The sequence below is a fragment of the Lucilia sericata genome, unplaced genomic scaffold, assembly GCF_015586225.1.
Source record: "Lucilia sericata isolate MDLA Ls3-8-SP2 unplaced genomic scaffold, ASM1558622v1 Contig000017F_arrow, whole genome shotgun sequence".
NCBI classification, from domain to species: Eukaryota; Metazoa; Arthropoda; class Insecta; order Diptera; family Calliphoridae; genus Lucilia; species Lucilia sericata.
The window spans coordinates 1,037,413-1,056,892 of record NW_023994056.1 but is presented as its reverse complement, the minus strand read 5'-3'; the positions used below and the strand labels follow the sequence as shown (position 1 = coordinate 1,056,892).

General features: G+C 26.6%; 1 protein-coding gene across 5 annotated transcripts; it reads left to right on the top strand.

Annotated features, from left to right (window-relative positions):
• Positions 1-1,619: 1,619 nt before the first annotated feature.
• Positions 1,620-11,569, top strand: LOC119606388 (rho-related BTB domain-containing protein 2). Of its 5 annotated transcripts, none has more exons than XM_037959854.1 (13): positions 1,620-1,819; positions 4,157-4,403; positions 4,517-4,620; positions 5,043-5,240; positions 5,303-5,750; positions 5,820-5,905; positions 5,983-6,241; positions 7,281-7,394; positions 7,457-7,627; positions 7,724-7,966; positions 8,028-8,292; positions 10,814-10,970; positions 11,057-11,569. In XM_037959854.1, exons 2-12 carry the CDS (start codon positions 4,224-4,226, stop codon positions 10,945-10,947), a joined length of 2,202 nt encoding a protein of 733 aa, XP_037815782.1. In that variant the 5' UTR covers positions 1,620-1,819; positions 4,157-4,223; the 3' UTR covers positions 10,948-10,970; positions 11,057-11,569. The 5 variants fall into 5 exon arrangements, 4 of the variants coding, with proteins under 4 accessions (XP_037815782.1, XP_037815763.1, XP_037815772.1 ...); XM_037959835.1 differs by having other exon boundaries at positions 1,714-1,819; positions 10,796-10,970; XR_005231641.1 differs by having other exon boundaries at positions 1,786-1,819; positions 10,783-10,970; positions 11,057-11,393.
• The last annotated feature ends 7,911 nt before the right edge of the window (positions 11,570-19,480 follow it).

The following is a 19,480-nucleotide window of genomic DNA, read 5'->3' as shown; positions in this document are numbered from 1 at the left end:
ATGTAATTTGTAATTTAGAAAACAATATTAGTTGTGTTTTGTTGCTATCAATGAGTGTTAACGCTTAAAGTTAGCAACAAAACGAACATTACCTGACTTGGCATCACTCCACAGAAGAAATCTGCTAAATCTTGAAATTATTTACAATTTCTTGAAAAGGTTTTTTTATTTGGTAATTTTCTTTGATTTAAATTTTGTTTTAAAATATTTTTTTATTGTTTGACATAAACACATTAATATTTGTATTTTTATTTTTGAATTGGTAGCACTTTTATCAACGTTAAAATTAACTTGTATAATAGTTGTGTTTTGTTGCTATCAATGAGTGTTAACGCTTAAAGTTAGCAACAAAACGAACATTACCTGACTTGGCATCACTCCACAGAAGAAATCTGCTAAATCTTGAAATTATTTACATTTTCTTAAAAAAGGTTTTTTTATTTGATATTTTTTTTGATTTAAATTTTATTTTAAAATATTTTTTTATTGTTTGACATAAACACATTAATATTTGTATTTTTATTTTTGAATTGGTAGCACTTTTATCGACGTTAAAATTAACTTGTATAATTTTACACGTTAACTCCTAACGTTTATAAATTTTAAATTTATATGAAATTGCCTTTGAACGTTAGCAACAAAACACAACTATTTTCGTTTAACATATGTTTTGGTATAAATTTTATTATTTATTTTTAATATTTTGAATATTTTATTTATTTATTTATTCCTTTGTTGCTATTTTTTTGACAGTTTGGAAGTGTGGCAGCTTTACATCATGCGAATTTCATGTGATTTGTTACAGAGCTGTAACTACTGTTATCAGTTGCTACTTTTTGATAGAAAAAGTACCTTTGTAAAAGAGAATATTAAGAAATTAAGGGGAATTTAATAAGTAGAAATGATTTTTTCAGATTTTAGGTTTACTTTATGGCATAGAGCAAACAAATTGAGTCCATAATTCTCCGAAGTACAATATTGAGTAGAGATTGACTATTTAACTTTTGAATATGATTTTTTTGTTTTCGAATTAAGTTAAACCCCAAGGTTTTAAAATGTTAAATCTTTTAGATTAAAGGTGTAAATGGGTCTTAAAGGATACACTTCCTATTTTTCAACGAATGCGTTCATTTTTTCTCCTAAACTATATAATTTTCTGAAAGTATCTATAGGTAGCGAAAACAATTTAGAGATAGCCGTATGTTTTCTGAAGACCCTAGATGTCTTCGGTATCAAAATCTTTAATATCTAATAAATAGTATCAAAATCGGTTCCAAAAAACAGAGATCTGAAAAATATTAAAAAAAATCAATCATTTTTCAATAATTTTGAATCTATTTCGTATATGTTCGATATTTATAGGTAAACAATATGTATAACAAAAGAAACATATTCGTAAAGAATTGTATCTTCGAGATATTAAACTTTTTTCATAAAATTTTTCCATTTCCTTACAAAAAGTCTTTAAAAATAATTATTTTACAATTATCTATTTTCCCTTTTTAATTCCCTCCTTTTACCCAACACAATTGCATTTTTTGCAAAACACATAAAGTACCAATGCAACGCCCCAACCCGAAAAAAGTACCATTTCCACCTGATATTTTGTATTCTCTCGCATTTTTCTTTTGTGTACTGGAATGAAATGACGTTTTATCATCTCTGGTTTGGAACAAAAGTGAATAAAAATACAAAAAAGTGCTTTTTTTAATCAGAATTGTTGAACAAAAGAAGAAATTTCATTCTAGTAGAAGAAAAACTGCATTTGTGAAAAATTATTAAAATAAAATTAATAGAAAAACAACAATAATTGTCACAAGTGAGAAAAATTTACTAAATTAACTAGAAATCTTTAAAGATTAATAATTAAATATACTTTAAAAATTCCTTTTGTTAATAATAAAAAAAACAAATAGAAAAATCTAAAATGGAAAAACACTTTGAAGTTCAAATACAGTAGATGGAGAAAATCAATAAAGAATACGATACAAGGAAAAATTCAAAGTAGAAAAAAAAACAACAACACACAGCAACAAAAAGTTAATAATAATTTTATATTGTTTGCTTTATTATAGAGTGAAAAAACAACAATAATAACAAATATTTAAATATAATATAAATAAATAAATATAAAAAGAAACAAACACGCGAATAAAAGAAGTTATTTAGCAGTTAAATTAATGAGTTTGTTTTTTCATTCTCCCTCCTGTTGTTGCTGTTCCCCTTTAAAGTAAAAGTGCAACAAAGTATTAGTTTATTGTGTAAATTTACAAAGTAATATAATTAGCAACAATTTATTTTAAATATTACTGAGTAAAACGAAAAAAAAACCGAAAAAAATTAAAATTTAATTAAAAACATACGCCTGACTTGTTGTTTTTGTTTCCAGTGTAAAAAAAATAACAAAACATGTTTTTGTAGGCTTGTGCTTGCTGGTTGTTGTTTTTATTTTATTTACTGCTGTTTTTTCTGTGTATGTTTTTGTTGTTTTTTTTTTCGTTGCTCTCATTAAAGACTCATTAATTGACTTTCTTTACGTGCGTTTTATCAGGAAAAAATTTTATAAAAATTTTATGGGAATTTATGTTTATTACTTTTTTTTGTTTTAACAATAAATCGGTCATATTTTGTTTATTATTAAAGAAAAAGATTTTCATTTAGTGCCCCAGATTACAGTTTTCTTGAAAAATTTATGGCCTTTTGTTAAAGTGTAAAATTTATGTTTTTGTTTTTATTATTTTTTAAATTTAAAGTTAAATTTTTATTAAAATAAACCTATAATATTATCAAAATACCGTAAATTTTAAAATATTTCCCCTATGATGATCTCATTTGGATTTAGGTATAATAGTTTACAACTTAAAGGTGTAAAGGGGTCTTTGAAGAAACCCTTCCCCTTTCCTCCTTAAATCTGCTGGTTTATACAGGAACTAAATATATATCCTGTATTTATGTTGGCAGGTTTATTTCGTTTTTATTGTTTTTGCTTTAAAATGTGATTCATTCATGTTTTTGTGTCTTTTTTTTATACTAGATAGGTCTTTGGACCCTTGTGTGTGTTCTAGAAAAAGCAACACCCTTAGTGGTTTTAGTGGTTGTAAAGTATCAAATTTGTAGTAAAATCTTTAACAAAAGTAGTGTCATCATAATTTAGCTTACTAAAGAGTTAATAATACAATTTTATTCAAAAACATAACAATTTTTCTAAAATTTTATTGAATTTTATTTCAAACAGGACTATTACCACTATATACCTATTAGGTATAGTATAAAACTAAAGGTTCATTCTGTAGACTAGAGTATAGCCAAGTCTATAGATTACTCTATAAACAGAAATACAGACTAGTCTACTGTCCAGAATATAGACTAGTTTACTGCCCAAACTTTACACTATACAACTGCACAAACTACAGTCTGGATTACTATACAAACACGGCTATAGACTAGATTATAGTCTAAACTCTAGATTAGATTATAGTCCAAGTTTATGATTAAACTATAGAATATAGAATATATGTAATTTCAGAATATTCAGACTTAGCTCAGGCTATAGACAAGACTATAGTCCAAACTATAGACTATGTTATATATAGCCTAAACTATAGTATATGTATATTATAAACTACAGACTCTAAACTACATTGCAGACTATAGAATATAATAATTTAGACTAAAATAGATCATAGTACAGGCTGTTGTTTAGGCTATAGTCTAAACTGTAGCCCAGATGAAAGACCAGTCTATAGATAAAACGTTAGTTAAAACTATTGATTAGAATATAGTTCATAATATAGATTTGACTATAGTCGAGACAATATACTATAGACTAAACCTATAGTCCTTCATAACAAAAGCTATTTAAATAAATGAATGAAAAATAAAATTTCTAAAATGTTCTTAATTTGTATTATTATTATTTTTATAACAATTTTAATTGTTATTGCATGAATTCCCTGCAATCTGCAATATATAAATCAATAATATGACCAACAATTATTTCAAAAAAATATCACATGCTTTTTATACATATACTACACATCATACTTATTATATTGCTTTATTATAACAAAAAAAACACAAACTAAGTAAAAAAATCTACATATTAAATAATTAAACTTATAACCCCTTTTATATATTTCTCTCTATCTAATTGTAGGTAAAAAAACAAGAGCAAAAAAAAGCATTAGTAGAATAAATAGTATTTTGCATTTACCAATGGAAACATGGATAACGAACAACCACATCAGGAACTTGTTAAGTGTGTCCTTGTTGGCGATACAGCCGTAGGCAAAACGCGATTAATATGTGCTCGTGCATGCAATAAACATGTTTCCCTTTCACAATTATTATCCACTCATGTGCCCACTGTTTGGGCCATAGACCAATATCGTATATATAAAGATGTAAGTAAGATGTAGATGATGCTGTTCTTTCAAGATGTTTTAAACTTGTAGCAGAAATATTGATTTAGTTTATGAACTGATGTATATTTTGTTTTTTTTTCTCTTTCTTAAAGGTACTTGAACGCTCATGGGAGGTAGTAGATGGTGTCAATGTATCTTTGCGTCTTTGGGACACATTTGGTGATCATGATAAAGATAGACGTTTTGCTTATGGACGGTATGTTAATGAAATTAATATTATAAAATCTCTAACCTCGTGATTTTTGCTAAAAAATCCTTTATGTTTGATATTTTATAAAACAATAATCTTAATTTTAATCTTTGTTTATTTGTCTTTATTTAATTTTATTTGCTACACACGAGACAATAACATTGTTTTAGTTCTTATTATGCAAAGATAACATAAAACCATAATCTTTAGCCACAAAGATAAGACAAAGATAAAAATACAAAAATTTAAGTTAAAAATAACAACGTAATTGAACTGGAAAAGTAAATATTTTCTTAAAATGTTTACAATTGCAGTTTACATATTAATAGTCATGTTATTTACTTTAAACGTCAGTTAATTCATTATCTTAGACAAGGCGCCTAAAGTTTAACACTTTTAATTAATTTTTATTTATTTTATTATTTTAGCTCTGATGTTGTTTTGCTGTGTTTTTCCATTGCCAGTCCCATTTCCTTAAGGAATTGCAAAGCCATGTGGTATCCGGAAATCCGAAGATTTTGTCCAGATGTTCCGGTTATATTGGTGGGCTGTAAAAACGATTTACGTTATATGTATCGTGATGAGACCTATCTCTCTTATTTTGGTGAGAGAAGTACATTTGTAAGGTAGGTTGTTAAATAAATAACATTCCTTCAAGTTATTTAAATAAAATTGTTATCTTTCAAAGAGCTGCTCTTAAAAGCGATTTGGTAATGCCGGATGAGGCCCGTGCCGTAGCCCGGGAACTGGGTGTTTCCTATTACGAAGCCAGCGTCTTCACCTATTTTGGTGTGAATGAGGTGTTTGAAAATGCCATACGTTCTGCTTTAATTGCCCGACGGCAACAACGTTTTTGGATGACAAATCTTAAAAAAGTGCAGAAACCTTTGCTGCAGGCCCCCTTTCGTCCCCCCAAACCGCCACCACCCGAAATGACCGTAGTGGTGGGTAATTTTCGCCAGGATATGTATAACATGTTTTTGGCTCAAAATTATACCGATCTTATATTGGTTGTTGGCACAATTAAATTTCCCGTACACAAATTTATGCTTGCTGCTGCTTCTAATGTTTTCAATCGTATACTGAATACGGAAATTACCGATATGGGCGGACGCAGTAGCAGTGAGTCGAGTATGGTAGGATTAATGCAAATTAATAATTTTAAATTTATTTGTGCTTATAGTTTTGCAAACATTTACCTTTAGATAAGTTCAACATTTGGTGAGGCCACAACAGCTGATTTTAATGATGACACCGAGTGCCTGATACGTAATGAATCTCGTGCACAAAGGTTTTTTTCTATATAATTAAATATTAAACCCTAACCACTTCCTTTTTCTAATAACATTTTCTTTGCTTTTCTTTTAGAATGTGGGAGCAAATTAAACGCCGTTCCAGTTATCAAGCTTTGCCTCTGATTGAGGCCAAAAAACCAAGTGAACTTTATAAGGATTTACATCATCCGGTCTTTCAAAATATACGCATAGTACAGGTGGACAATGGTCGAGGCAATTTGATTAATCAAACCATTATAACTTTAACAAAGATTATAACTACTCAAGCTTTGCATCAATGTCTCAAATTTATTTATACTGGCACTATTGAAAAAGAATTGAATAATATACAGGTGAGTTTTATTGGAAATTATTCTATACTAAAGTTTGGACTATAGCCTTGTGTGTAGACTGGTCTAGTTTGAGTAAAGTCCAGTCTATAGTATGGGCTATAGTATAGTCTATAATCTCTAGCCTGAAATGTAGACCAATAGGACTACACTCTGGTCTTTAATATAGATTTCAGCGTAGCCTATAGTCGGAACTATAATCTGATCAACTATGAACTAAAGCCAAGATTTTAGTCGGGGCTGTACTTTGATCTATAGTATGGACTAAAGTATAGTCTATAGTCATAAGACTATATAAAGCGTGAGCTATGGTCTGGTCAGACTATATTCTAGTTTATAACCTGGACTGTAGACTGAAATATAGTTCCACATATATTCTGGTATAAAATCTTTGGTAATTCCAATAGCGCGGTCTATAGTCTGTTTTACAATCTGGTCTACAGTCTTGTCTATAGTCTTGACTATAGTCTATAGTCTTGACTATAGTCTATAGTCTTGACTATAGTCTATAGTCTTGACTATAGTCTATAGTCTTGACTATAGTCTATAGTCTTGTCTATAGTCTATAGTCTTGACTATAGTCTATAGTCTTGACTATAGTCTATAGTCTTGAGTATAGTCTATAGTCTTGAGTATAGAGTATAGTCTTGACTATAGTCTATAGTCTTGACTATAGCCTATAGTCTGGTTTATAGTCTTGTCTATAGTCTTAACTATAGTTTGGTCTATAGTCTGGTCTATAGTATGGTCTATAGCCTGATTTATAGTCTATAGTTTTAACTATAGTCTGGTCTATAGTATGGTCTATAGCCTGATTTATAGTCTATAGTTTTAACTATAGTCTGGTCTATAATCTTGTCTATAGTCTGGTTTATAGTGTGGTCTATAGTCTTGAGTATAGTCTGGTCTATAGTCTGGTTTATAGTCTAATCTATAGTGTCGTCTATAGTCTTCACTATATTCTTGACTGGTCTATATTCTTGACTATAATCTGGTCTATAGTCTTTTCTTATAATTTTTTGTAAACTCATTTTCTTTTTAGGATATTGAACAAGCTGTCGATTTGCTGGAACTGCCTCAATTAACACAATTGCTTACCAAGACACAAAATAACGCACCCAGCATTAATGATGATCCTAGTTCTCATATATGTCTTGTAAGTTTCTATAACATAACCACAATTTAGGAAAATTAAAAAAAAACTAAATCCCATTTTAGAGTATTAAAGAAAATATGGAAAAACATTGCATGGGTGATGGTTGCTTTAGCGATATTACTTTTGAATTGGACGATGGACAAATGAAAGCACATCGTGCTATATTGGTGGCACGTTGTGATGTAATGCGTGCCATGTTGGCTGGTGATTTTCGTGAGGCACATTCTAGTGTGGTAAATATTTAATGACACAGAATTTATTAATACTAAAATAATTATTGTTTTTGTACTTATTTTGCCTTATTTTTTTGTTTTTGTAACTTAATTTAGATTGTATTTCCTGGCGTGACTATTTATACATTCCATAAATTACTTTGCTATTTATATACCGATGAAATACCACATATTTCGGCTGCTAAATGTTTAAATCTTTTGGAATTAGCCAATCGTTTATGTCTGCCACGTTTGTTAAATTTAGTTGAGTGTCGTGTTATAGAGGATCTCACCATGATTTCACAAAAAGAAACCAATGAAACTGTAGATCATTGTCTTAAGCTTTTAGAGCCTGTAAAGGTAAGTATTTATTTATTATAAATTTAAAATTTTCAATATTGATTTTTATTTCCCTTTAAAGCTGCACAATGCCGATCAATTGGCCGAATGGTGCATGTCATATTTATGCGTCAACTACAATGTCATTTGCCGGCATTCAATTAAAGGCCTTCGAGCTTTGCACCAAGATAATCAAGAGTATTTGCGTGAACATAGATGGCCACCCGTTTGGTATTTAAAAGATTATGATTACTATCAACGTTGCATTAACGAAATGAATAAAGAGTTAAAGAACTCACGTCGAGATTCACGCAGTGATGACGAAGGCTGTCTTTGTTTTACAGGCGGTGAGTAATAACATCTTATTGTTTTTTTTTTCTGTTTTGTTTTCTGTTTTATTTATTTGTTTAAAGAGGGCAACTGTTTGTTTGGTACAATAATTTTCATTCATTTTTATTTTTGGTCTACGTTATAAGTTTTATTTTTATATTATTGTTTTTTTTTTTGGTTTTTTTATGATAAAACAAATTATTTATTTATTTCTCTTCTGGATAAAAAGAAAAATGTGTCGTAATCTAATGTTATCGATTTGTTTCTAGTATAAATTAAATATAATACGTATTATATAAATGGTGGTTTGTATAGAATTTGCACGCACATAAATTAATTAAATATCATCATGCAATTTGCGAATATCTTTCTTCTCTCTATGTACATTTGGAGACATTCGTTTTAAACACGTACGTTTAGCGGGAATTTTGAGTTAAATTTATTGCTGTTTTAAGAAAAGAAGAAATACAAACAGATACAAAACGTTTTGTCATAATGGGGATTTATGGTTGGTTTCACACGTAATAAGTTCGTTAACAGGAAATAAATATTAATTTTGTTGTCATTCAAAAGCGGAAAATATTGGTGAAGCTAATGTTTTTATTTTTAGCATTTGTTGTTAAAGAGATTATTGTTTTTTATTTAAGAAAGTTTAATGATACTTTCCAAAGAAATTTGTGGCCGAATTTGAGCAAATTTTCTTAAAAATAATATTGCAAATTTACTAAACAAAGTTCGCAGAAATAGTTTGCATTAAATTTGAACAAATTTTCTTGAGAACGTTCCTACCAAATATGTAAAAATATCCTAGAGAAAGTTTTTATATAATTCTTTATTTAATTTTATATGGAAATTTGTTTAAAATTTAAAAAATAAGATAAATTTGCCCAAATTTGTATCAAATTTTTGGCCAAAATTTAAGAACTTTTCCATTTTACAATTTATGGAAGTTTTCTTTTGTTCCTATTTGGGCAAATTTTCTTAAGAGACGTGCTCAAATTTGAGCAATTTTTCCTTAGAGGTTTGTGTACAAATTTAAGCAAATTTTCTAAAGAAATTTGTATTAAAATTTAAACAAATTTTGTATAGAAATTTGCATTCAAATTTGATAAAATTTTCTAAAGAAAGTTGTTCTCAAATTTTAACAAATATTTTAAAGAAATTTGTATTACAACTTTTTAAAGAAACTTGAACTCAAATTTAAGCAAACTTTCTGAAGTAACTTGCACTGCAATTTGTGCAAATTTTCTAAAGAAAAGTGTACTCAAATCTGAGCATTTTTTTGTACTCAAATTTGATCAAATTTTTTAAAGAAACTTCTATTCAAATTTGAGGAAATTTTCTAAAGAAACTTGTATACAAATTTCATCAAATTTTCTAAAAAAAAACGTGTACTGAAAATTTGTGCAAATTTTAAAAAGAAGCTTATACGAAAATTTGAGCAAATTTTCTAAAGAAATTTGTACTCCAATTGTTTCCGAATTTGTAAAGAAACTTGTACTCAAATTTGATAAAATTTTATAAAGAAAATTGTATTCAAATTTAAAGAAATTTTCAAAAGAAACTTGTTTTCAAATTTGTGCAAATTTTCCAAAGTAACTTGTACTTCAATTTGTGTAAATTTTCTAAAGAAACTTGTACTCAAATATGATCAAATTTTATAAAGAAAACTTGTATTCAAATTTGAGCAAATTTTATACAGAAACTCGTATTCAAATTTGAGGAAATTTTCTAAAGAAACTTGTATTCAAATTATAAAGAAACACGTGTTCAAATTTGTGCAAATTTTATAAGAAACTTTTACAAAACAATTTAAGCAAATTTTTTGAAGAAACTTTTATACAAATTTGTGCAAATTTTAAAATGAATCTCATACGAAAATTTGAGCAAATTTTCTAAAGAAAGCAACCAAAGGTTTTTTAAGTAAAAATTATGAAATTTTTTATAGAAAATTTGATTGACTTAAAGTTTTTATTGTGAATTTGTTGGAGAATGTTGTATTATAGTGATTTTTTTGGTTTTAGCTGAAAAGAAGTTTTAGTGAAAATCCTATTTTAACTTTTTTATAATTTAGATTTTAATATAGCAAAGGTTCCTAGATATGCGTCCAATAATTCTATGAGTTACAAATACAATAAGAAAAATCTGCCTATAAAATAATAACTTAAATCCCTTGGTCCCTTAAACGAAAGTCTACTTTTGTACATAAAACTAAATTACTGCATTTACTTTACACATTATTACACATGCGTTTTAATCACAACTCACTTAACACAATATAACAATTTAAATTATTTAAAATTGGTTATAAATAATTGGATAAAAAAGAAATTGCTTTAAAACTGAAAATTTCCTTTAATCTTTCTTTAAATGGTTTAAGGAAATACATACTTAAGAAAATTTTAAAGTTACACATAAAACTAACAACAGCATTATTGTTTCATTTGTCATAAAACAACAAAACAAATTAGTTTTTATACAATCGCACTTTGATAATTAATAAATAGATTTTCGAAAAAGTATTTTCTTGGATGTTAGGTAAACAAAAACAGGAACGGATTGCAGCTGGCAATGTGAGTGGAGAAAGCACAAATGATAATCAAATATTCAATAGTTCTGAGAATTCTATGAATCACATTGATCTGGAGGCCGATATTGATTTAAATCTCTGACATCCAGCTTTGGGGCATAGAAGGTATTTGAGTGGAAATGTTATAACATAAAAGAAAATATTTAAAAGATTACTTTTTATCTTGTTTTTTGTTTTAATGAAAATTTTAGATCATTTCGTTTTATTGTGATCTTGCCCGTTTTGATATGTTTCATTTGCACTATTTTGAGTATTTTAATACTTTTTCAAATCTACACATAGCGCTTGCGGAATTGTGGCCTAAAGTATGATGAAACCTAGAGTATGGTGGGTGCAGACAAAAAAAACTACTACACTAAAAAAAATGAATAATAAAAAAACGAAAACCCCCTTTTTGGACCGCTTGTGTGTTTTTCTAACAACAAGTACTACTTTGCAATAAAATGAAAAATACGCTACGCTGAAAACGTATATTATTTTTATAAACATTTGACAAAGTAAAAAAAACAACAGCAAAAAAAATTATTTAAAAAAAAAACAGCGCATAAAATTCACTTTGTTTTTTCCTTGATTACAAAAACTACCAGGCAGGCGTATTGTATGAACAATAATAATAACAAACAACAAAAAGAAAAAAATAAAAAAGAAATTAACGCTTTACCAACACCATACTTACAATACCAACAAAAACTACAATAACAAAACCAAACAAACATATAAAACAAAAGCAAAACAAACAAAAAAATTAATTAAATTGCAAAATAGGGAACTATTGTCTAGCCATTAATTTTAAGCATAATTAATTAATTATGATGTATAATCGTTAGTTAGACTTGTAAGTTCGTTCGTTCGTTTGTTCTATCATACATTCGTTCATTCATACGTTCATTCAACAAAATGGAGTTTTGTTATATTTTGGTTCTTTAACGTTTTAGTTCGTTTTGTTTTTTTTTTTTTTAACATTATTAACAATTTAATTGTTTTGTTTTCTTTTATTTACTTTTTTGTTCATATTAAACCACATTTTGACTGAAGGGAATAATGTACATAAACTCACAAATGTCAAAATTGCATTTTCTTCAAAATAGATATTCAATATTTATATAGTCGATGAATGTATTGTGATATTTGTGAAAAAATATTGATTTTTTTCATGTTAAAAACAATCTAAACAAGTAGTAGGTTAAACTAACAAAATAAAACAAAAATGCGTCATTTAAAAAAAAAAACTAATACTAAAAGTAAACAAAATTAAGATTAATAAAAAACAAGAAATTAAAAAAACATATATTTTTTTTTGGTAATTAAGACAAATTGAATTTAAACTAGTAATTCAATTCATGAAAATAAAAATTCAAAAAAATAAAAACTGCATGTACATAAGTATTTTTTATTAAATATTTAACAAACCAAACAATTATTACTATTAAACAATAAAACTACACAGTAGCAAATTTGCCTGGAGACAAAACAAAACAAAAGAAAGAAAATTATTTAATCAAAAATGTCAGTAATTTAAGTGGTTTTTTATTTTTTTACTTAAGTTTGGTCTAACAAATTCCTGGTTTTTTTAAAGGCACAATTAAGCCAGGTTATATAGAAGAGGTGGGTATTGTTTTTTGTATAATTGTGTTTGTAACTCATAGAATTATTGCTTGTTTTCAGTGAAAACTATTTGTTGAAATGTGCGAAAGATTTTTTATTGAATTAAGTTTTCAGTTATACATTTATGTTAAATGTTAGATTCTAAAGGATTTTTCTGTGTAAAAATATATGTTTGTATTTTTGTGTAAAGAAGTATTTTTTGCGATTTTGGGTAAAAATACCTTTTTGGGTAAAAACGAAATATTTAAATAAAAATACACTTTTTGTGTAAAAATGCATTTTTTGTGTAAAAATACACTTTTTGTGTAAAAATGCATTTTTTGTGTAAAAATACACTTTTTGTGTAAAAATACACTGTGTAAAAATGTATTTTTTTATGTAAAAATGCTTTTTTTGTCTAAAAATACACTTTTTGTTTAAAAATGCATTTTTTTTGTGTAAAATACACTTTTTGTTAAAAAATACACTTTTTGCGAAAATGCATTTTTTGTGTAAAAATACACTTTGTGTAAAAATGCATTTTTTGTGTAAAAATGTACTTATTATGTAAAAATGCATTTTTTGTAAAAGTAATTTTTTTGTGTAAAAATACATTTTTTGTGTTAAAATACACTTTTTGTGTAAAAATGCATTTTTTGTGTAAAAAGACACTTTTTTTGAAAAAATACATTTTTGTGTAAAAAAACACATTTTTGTGCAAAAATACACTTTTTGTGTAAAAATACACTTTTTGTAAAAAATGCATTTCTTGTGTAAAAATAAATTTTTTGTGTTAAAAGACATTTTTTGTGTTAAATGACATTTTTTGTGTTAAAATACTTTTTTTGGTGTAAAAATACATTTTCTGTGTAAAATTAAATTTTTTGTGTACAAAGACACTGTAAATTCAATTTTTGTGTAAAATTTTAGGTTTTGTGTAAAAATACACTTTTTGTAAAAATGCATTTTTTGTGTAAAAATGCATTTTTTTGTGTAAAAATGCATTTTTTTGTAAAAATACATTTTTTGTGTTAAAAGACATTTTTTTTGTGTTAAAAGACATTTTTTGTGTTAAAAGACATTTTTTTTGTAAAAATACTTTTTTTGTGTAAAATTACATTTTTTGTGTACAAAGACATTGCAAATTCAATTTTTGTGTAAAATTTTAGTTTTTGTGTAAAAAATCATTTTTCATGTTAATATACACTTTTTGTGTAAAAATTGAATATTTGTGTAAAAGTGAAAGTTTGCGTAAAAGTAAAATGTTTGTTTAAAAAAACAGCATTTTATATATAAAACAAGTTATTGTGTAAAATTTCTGTTTTTGTGTAAAAATGTAATTTTGTTGAAAATTTAAATTTTTGTGTAAAAAATGCAAAGTAAAAAAAATTTTTTTGGTTTAAAAATAAAATTTTTGTGTAATAGTGAAATATTTGTGTTAAAGTGCAATTTTGTGTAAAAGTGAAATTTTTGTGTAAATGCGCAACTTTTGTGTCAAATTGTTAAAAATACAATTTTTGTGTAAAAAATTTTAATATTTGTGTAAAAATAGTTTTTATGTAAAAATGCATTTCTCGTGCAAATATAAATTTTATGTGTAAATTTGCAATTGTTGTAAAAAATGGTAATATTTGTGTAAAAAATTGTAATATTTGTGTAAAAAACAGTTTTTATGTAAAAATGCATTTTTCGTGCAAATATAAATTTTATGTGTAAATTTCCAATTGTTGTAAAAAGCCATTTATTGTGCGAAAACCAACTTTTTGTTTAAAAATGCAATTTTTGTGTAAAAATTATGTTTAACGTAAGTCTATCGAAACCTCCAATGAAATTTGTCCCTTAGTTCTTAGTTCTAAAACGAAATAATTCATTTTCTAGCGATTTTTCTTTACAACTATTAATATTAAAACCGATTGAAAAAGTTTTCGTTTACCAGGAAGAATTCTATGTTCATATAGGATGAACCGATATTCTTTAGCAATTGAAATGGAGCGTCATAATTTAGACATTCCTTTTTTAGAACAGTTCTGGAACATGTTGTTTAATCAGAACTATTTCTATAATATAGCAAGCTTTTACTTCGAAATTGAGCATCAAGACAAAAAATTTAGTTTTCAGACTCTTGCTACAATATTTATCCATTTATTATTATTATTTTTGTAGATTTGGCAACTCTGAAAAAAAGCTTTTTAAGAGAAAACTTTAGCAAAGCTGTTAAATTTAAAAATTTATTAACAATATGTTAAACCATTGCAAAACAAGTAAAGCTATACAAATTTTTCTCAAAAAATTTATAAAATTTACTCCATATTTCTAAAATTTTGAATATTTTTACCAAAAACGAAACAAATTTTCTAGAGAGAGTTAAAAATGTACAGCGTTCCAATGGGTTGGTAAAATTCTACTTTATAAACAAATAGGGAAATTTATGTTAATGCTTTTAGATTAACAGAAAGCTTTTTTTAATACTAATGGAAGTGGTCAAATGTTATTCGTCTGTAAAAAAATAAAAATGCATCAATCAAAAAAACAAAATTGCAAATGCTGTACTTAATCAAATAAAAACGTACATATAGAGACAAGATACATTTGTTTAGTGACATGATGGTTAGTAAATGTGGTTTAGTTTACAGGTTTTTTATTCCAATTTGAAGATGAAAAGTTATATTAAATTAAGTGTACATAAATGGACTTGGGTTTACTTTCTGTGTATTTGCAGATAGACCAGATTATACAGTCTATAGACTATAGAATAACACAAGGACACCACTATAGACTAGACTGTAGACTAGACTATAGACTAGACTATAGACGACTATAGACTAGACTAAGACTAGACTATAGACTAGACTATAGACTAGACTATAGACTAGACTATAGACTAGACTATAGACTAGACTATAGACTAGACTATAGACTAGACTATAGACTAGACTATAGACTAGACTATAGACTAGACTATAGACTAGACTATAGACTAGACTATAGACTAGACTATAGACTAGACTATAGACTAGACTATAGACTAGACTATAGACTAGACTATAGACTAGACTATAGACAAGACTATAGACTAGACTATAGACTAGACTATAGACTAGACTATAGACAAGACTATAGACTAGACTATAGACTAGACTAGACTATAGATTAGACTATAGATTATAGACTAGACTATAGACTAGACTATAGACTAGACTATAGACTAGACTATAGACTAGACTATAGACTAGACTATAGACTAGACTATAGACTAGACTATAGACTAGACTATAGACTAGACTATAGACTAGACTATAGACTAGACTATAGACTAGACTATAGACTAGACTATAGACTAGACTATAGACTAGACTATAGACTAGACTATAGACTAGACTATAGACTAGACTATAGACTAGACTATAGACTAGACTATAGACTAGACTATAGACTAGACTATAGACTAGACTATAGACTAGACTATAGACTAGACTATAGACTAGACTATAGACTAGACTAGACTAGACTATAGACTAGACTATAGACTAGACTATAGACTAGACTATAGACTAGACTATAGACTAGACTATAGACTAGACTATAGACTAGACTATAGACTAGACTATAGACTAGACTATAGACTAGACTATAGACTAGACTATAGACTAGACTATAGACTAGACTATAGACTAGACTATAGACTAGACTATAGACTAGACTATAGACTAGACTATAGACTAGACTATAGACTAGACTATAGACTAGACTATAGACTAGACTATAGACTAGACTATAGACTAGACTATAGACTAGACTATAGACTAGACTATAGACTAGACTATAGACTAGACTATAGACTAGACTATAGACTAGACTATAGACTAGACTATAGACTAGACTATAGACTAGACTATAGACTATACTATAGACTAGACTATAGACTAGACTATAGACTAGACTATAGACTAGACTATAGACTAGACTATAGACTAGACTATAGACTAGACTATAGACTAGACTATAGACTAGACTATAGACTAGACTATAGACGAGACTATAGACTAGACTATAGACTAGACTATAGACTAGACTATAGACTAGACTATAGACTAGACTATAGACTAGACTATAGACTAGACTATAGACTACACTATAGACACACTATAGACTACACTATAGACTAGACTATAGACTAGGTCTGAATTCATGCCTGAAGTGCAGCATATTTTCTTTATACATTTATAAGAGTTGCTTATTAAGTGGAATAATTGTTTATTTTGAAGGCACTTGATTATATTGTTTAATCATCATAAATTCCTTTACAATTAAATTGTTGAAAAATATTCAAATATAAAATGTTTATATAAATCTCTTATTTTTTCTCTTATTTGAATTAAAAATATAAAGGTATAATACGTTTTTAATGCAAATCAAATAGAAAAAAGTTTTATCACGAGTACCTACCAATCTTTCTACTACTTGTCAGTTGTTTTTAACTTTATTTAAAAAAAAAGTTAAAATTAAACTTTTTTCATAACAACATATTTTATACAATTATATATTTATAACAAAAACCATTGAATAGTTTTTCAAATACAATTGACCCCCTTTTTATAAATATGAGTAGTAAATGCAGAAAAAAATACAATTTAAATAGGTATAAATAAAAACTAGTATTAAAGTTTCAATTACTTTGTAGAATAATTGCTTTAGAAAAATGTAACAAATTAAAAATATTTTCAATAGAAATGAAAATATGAAATAATTTGTTTGCTGTTAAGGTAGAAATGTACGTTTTAATATAACCCTATTTAACTTTAAACTTATTTATATAACTTGCCAAATAATTAAGGATATAAAGATAAAACCTTTTACAACCGGGTTAAATAAAACTAGAAAAAAACTATATTTTTCATATTAATTTACTTTTTGCTTATGACAACTAAAAATATATTTTATGTTAGTTTTTTTATAAATAATTCTTTGCCAAAACTTTGCAATTCTGTAGAAAAACCACAGTTTTTACTTTTCATTGTCTTTTTTTTTTGACCATATAATTCTCTTGACCATTTGTATTATGGAGTGAGTGATAGCTGGTCATGTTTTAAGAATAAAATATAATTTATTATGTGTATGTGTACTGGTCTAAATGTCTTCTTGTCTATAAAACATAGACAATAATTTCTGACTGATTTCTTTTTTGGTTGGTTGATTTTTTTCTTTTAATGCTTATGTTTTTAATGATGCTTAAAATATATGTTCGTTAGTGGTAAAATATTTCGTTATAACCCAAAAATTTTTATTTATTTCCTTTGTTATTTTTATTCTTTTTATTTGTCACAAAAATTTATGAAGTAGAAAAAATGGAATTAATGGCAAAGTTTTTTTTTTCATATTTAGATTACATATGAATGAGAGGATTTTTATTGAACAAAATCATTAATTCGACTTTTACTCCCTTAAAGATTTTTTGGGGTCAGAGTTGGAGAGCAGCTCTGGCGGTATAGGTCATCTGGAAGAATTTCTTTTAAACCAATATTTTCGTTCAAAAATCGATTTTTCAGTCGGAAACATAAAATTGATTGTTTAGGGCTCACGTCATTTCTGACAAATATTTGATAGGTATGAACTTACCTTAAGTAAAATTTTAATTTTGTCTATTAAAGTGAATAAATCAAGGATTTGATTCAACATCAAATTCTAGTGAAAATATCCTTAAACACATTTCATGTGTTTTTAGTAGAAAATCTAACTTAAAGCTCTTTTCAACCTACTTTATGCTAAACGTAGTAAATAAAGTTGTACACAACTTTATAGTTGCAACAGTTTTTCTTTTCTATTCTACTACTAACACTTGTATAAAGTAGAATGCAACAAGAATTTTTAATTGAAAAAAGTTCAAGGTTAAGGAGAAAATGAAAATAAAGACTAAAGCAACAAATAGTGTTTTATGGTAGAAAAAAAAAAAAACAAAAAGAAAAATAGAAACAAGAAAATGATTGTCAAGTTGAATGTTAAAAAAGGAAATTGATATTTACAAATAGCAACAACAATAACACAAGAAAAAAGTTTTAAGTGTAAAAAGCAATGAAACATTTTCCATACTAAATTTCCTTTATAAATTATAAAAAAATTTTTCTATACCCCAGCCCGTGGTAGGGTGAAAAAGTCTATCATTAGCAGTTTGATATTTGCAATAGACGTATTATTGCATTTACTTTGATTTCATTTCCTTGATCTTTTGTTGCACGTTTCACGTTTCTATATGTAATCTCATACAATCATTACTTCTTGATTTGTTTTTATATTTTTCACTCTCTTCTTTTGTTCTTAATTAAAACGGATGAGGTCTATTGTGAAATCGTCTTTATTTAAATAGAAAAACAAAGTATACTAATACAATATTACTTTTAAAACTGAAAACGGATATCAAATACATTTTTAACGGAAATGTTTTCCTTTTATCTATAGATTTTTTTTTAAATTAAAACACCTGCATCAAGCATTTTGTTTATATTTGCTATTAAGTTCTTAGGAAATTTTTAAGAGATTTATTCATGAAAACTTTATTAAAAAGTTTGAAATATTTTTGTTGGCTATATAAAAGTATAAAAAGTAATATTTTTTGAAATTGTTTAAAATTCAATAAATATTCTAATAGATATACCTAACAGCCCTGCCCCCCATTTTCATTTTGTCCTTTTTTTATTTTCTACTAAAGTAATAAATCTTTGCTATTGCTGTTGCTGTTAGTTTCGTTGTATTTTCATTTATTATTTTAATCCTTGTATAAATATTTCCCAGATTTTATTTTTTGTTATCATTTCTATTTCCCTTAAACACTCTCTATCTAACTGTATGTCTGTCTGGTGGTTTGTACATATATTGCTCTATCTTTGTTTATTTGTTGTTTTAATTTTTGATATAATCCTTGACATATTTGTTATTTTAACTACAATTTTCTATAATAATAGCTTCATCATGGTATTGTTTTAAAATATTAAATTGTGTTACAAATCCGAGTTTAAAATTTAACAGACTAATACGAA

Coding starts and splice junctions, on each gene's coding strand:
- LOC119606388 (XM_037959835.1), top strand. CDS start 4,224: ATGGATAACGAACAACCACATCAGGAACTTGTTAAGTGTGTCCTTGTT. Junction 5,751..5,819: donor GTAGCAGTGAGTCGAGTATG/GTAGGATTAATG, acceptor ATTTACCTTTAG/ATAAGTTCAACATTTGGTGA. Junction 7,628..7,723: donor GTGAGGCACATTCTAGTGTG/GTAAATATTTAA, acceptor AACTTAATTTAG/ATTGTATTTCCTGGCGTGAC.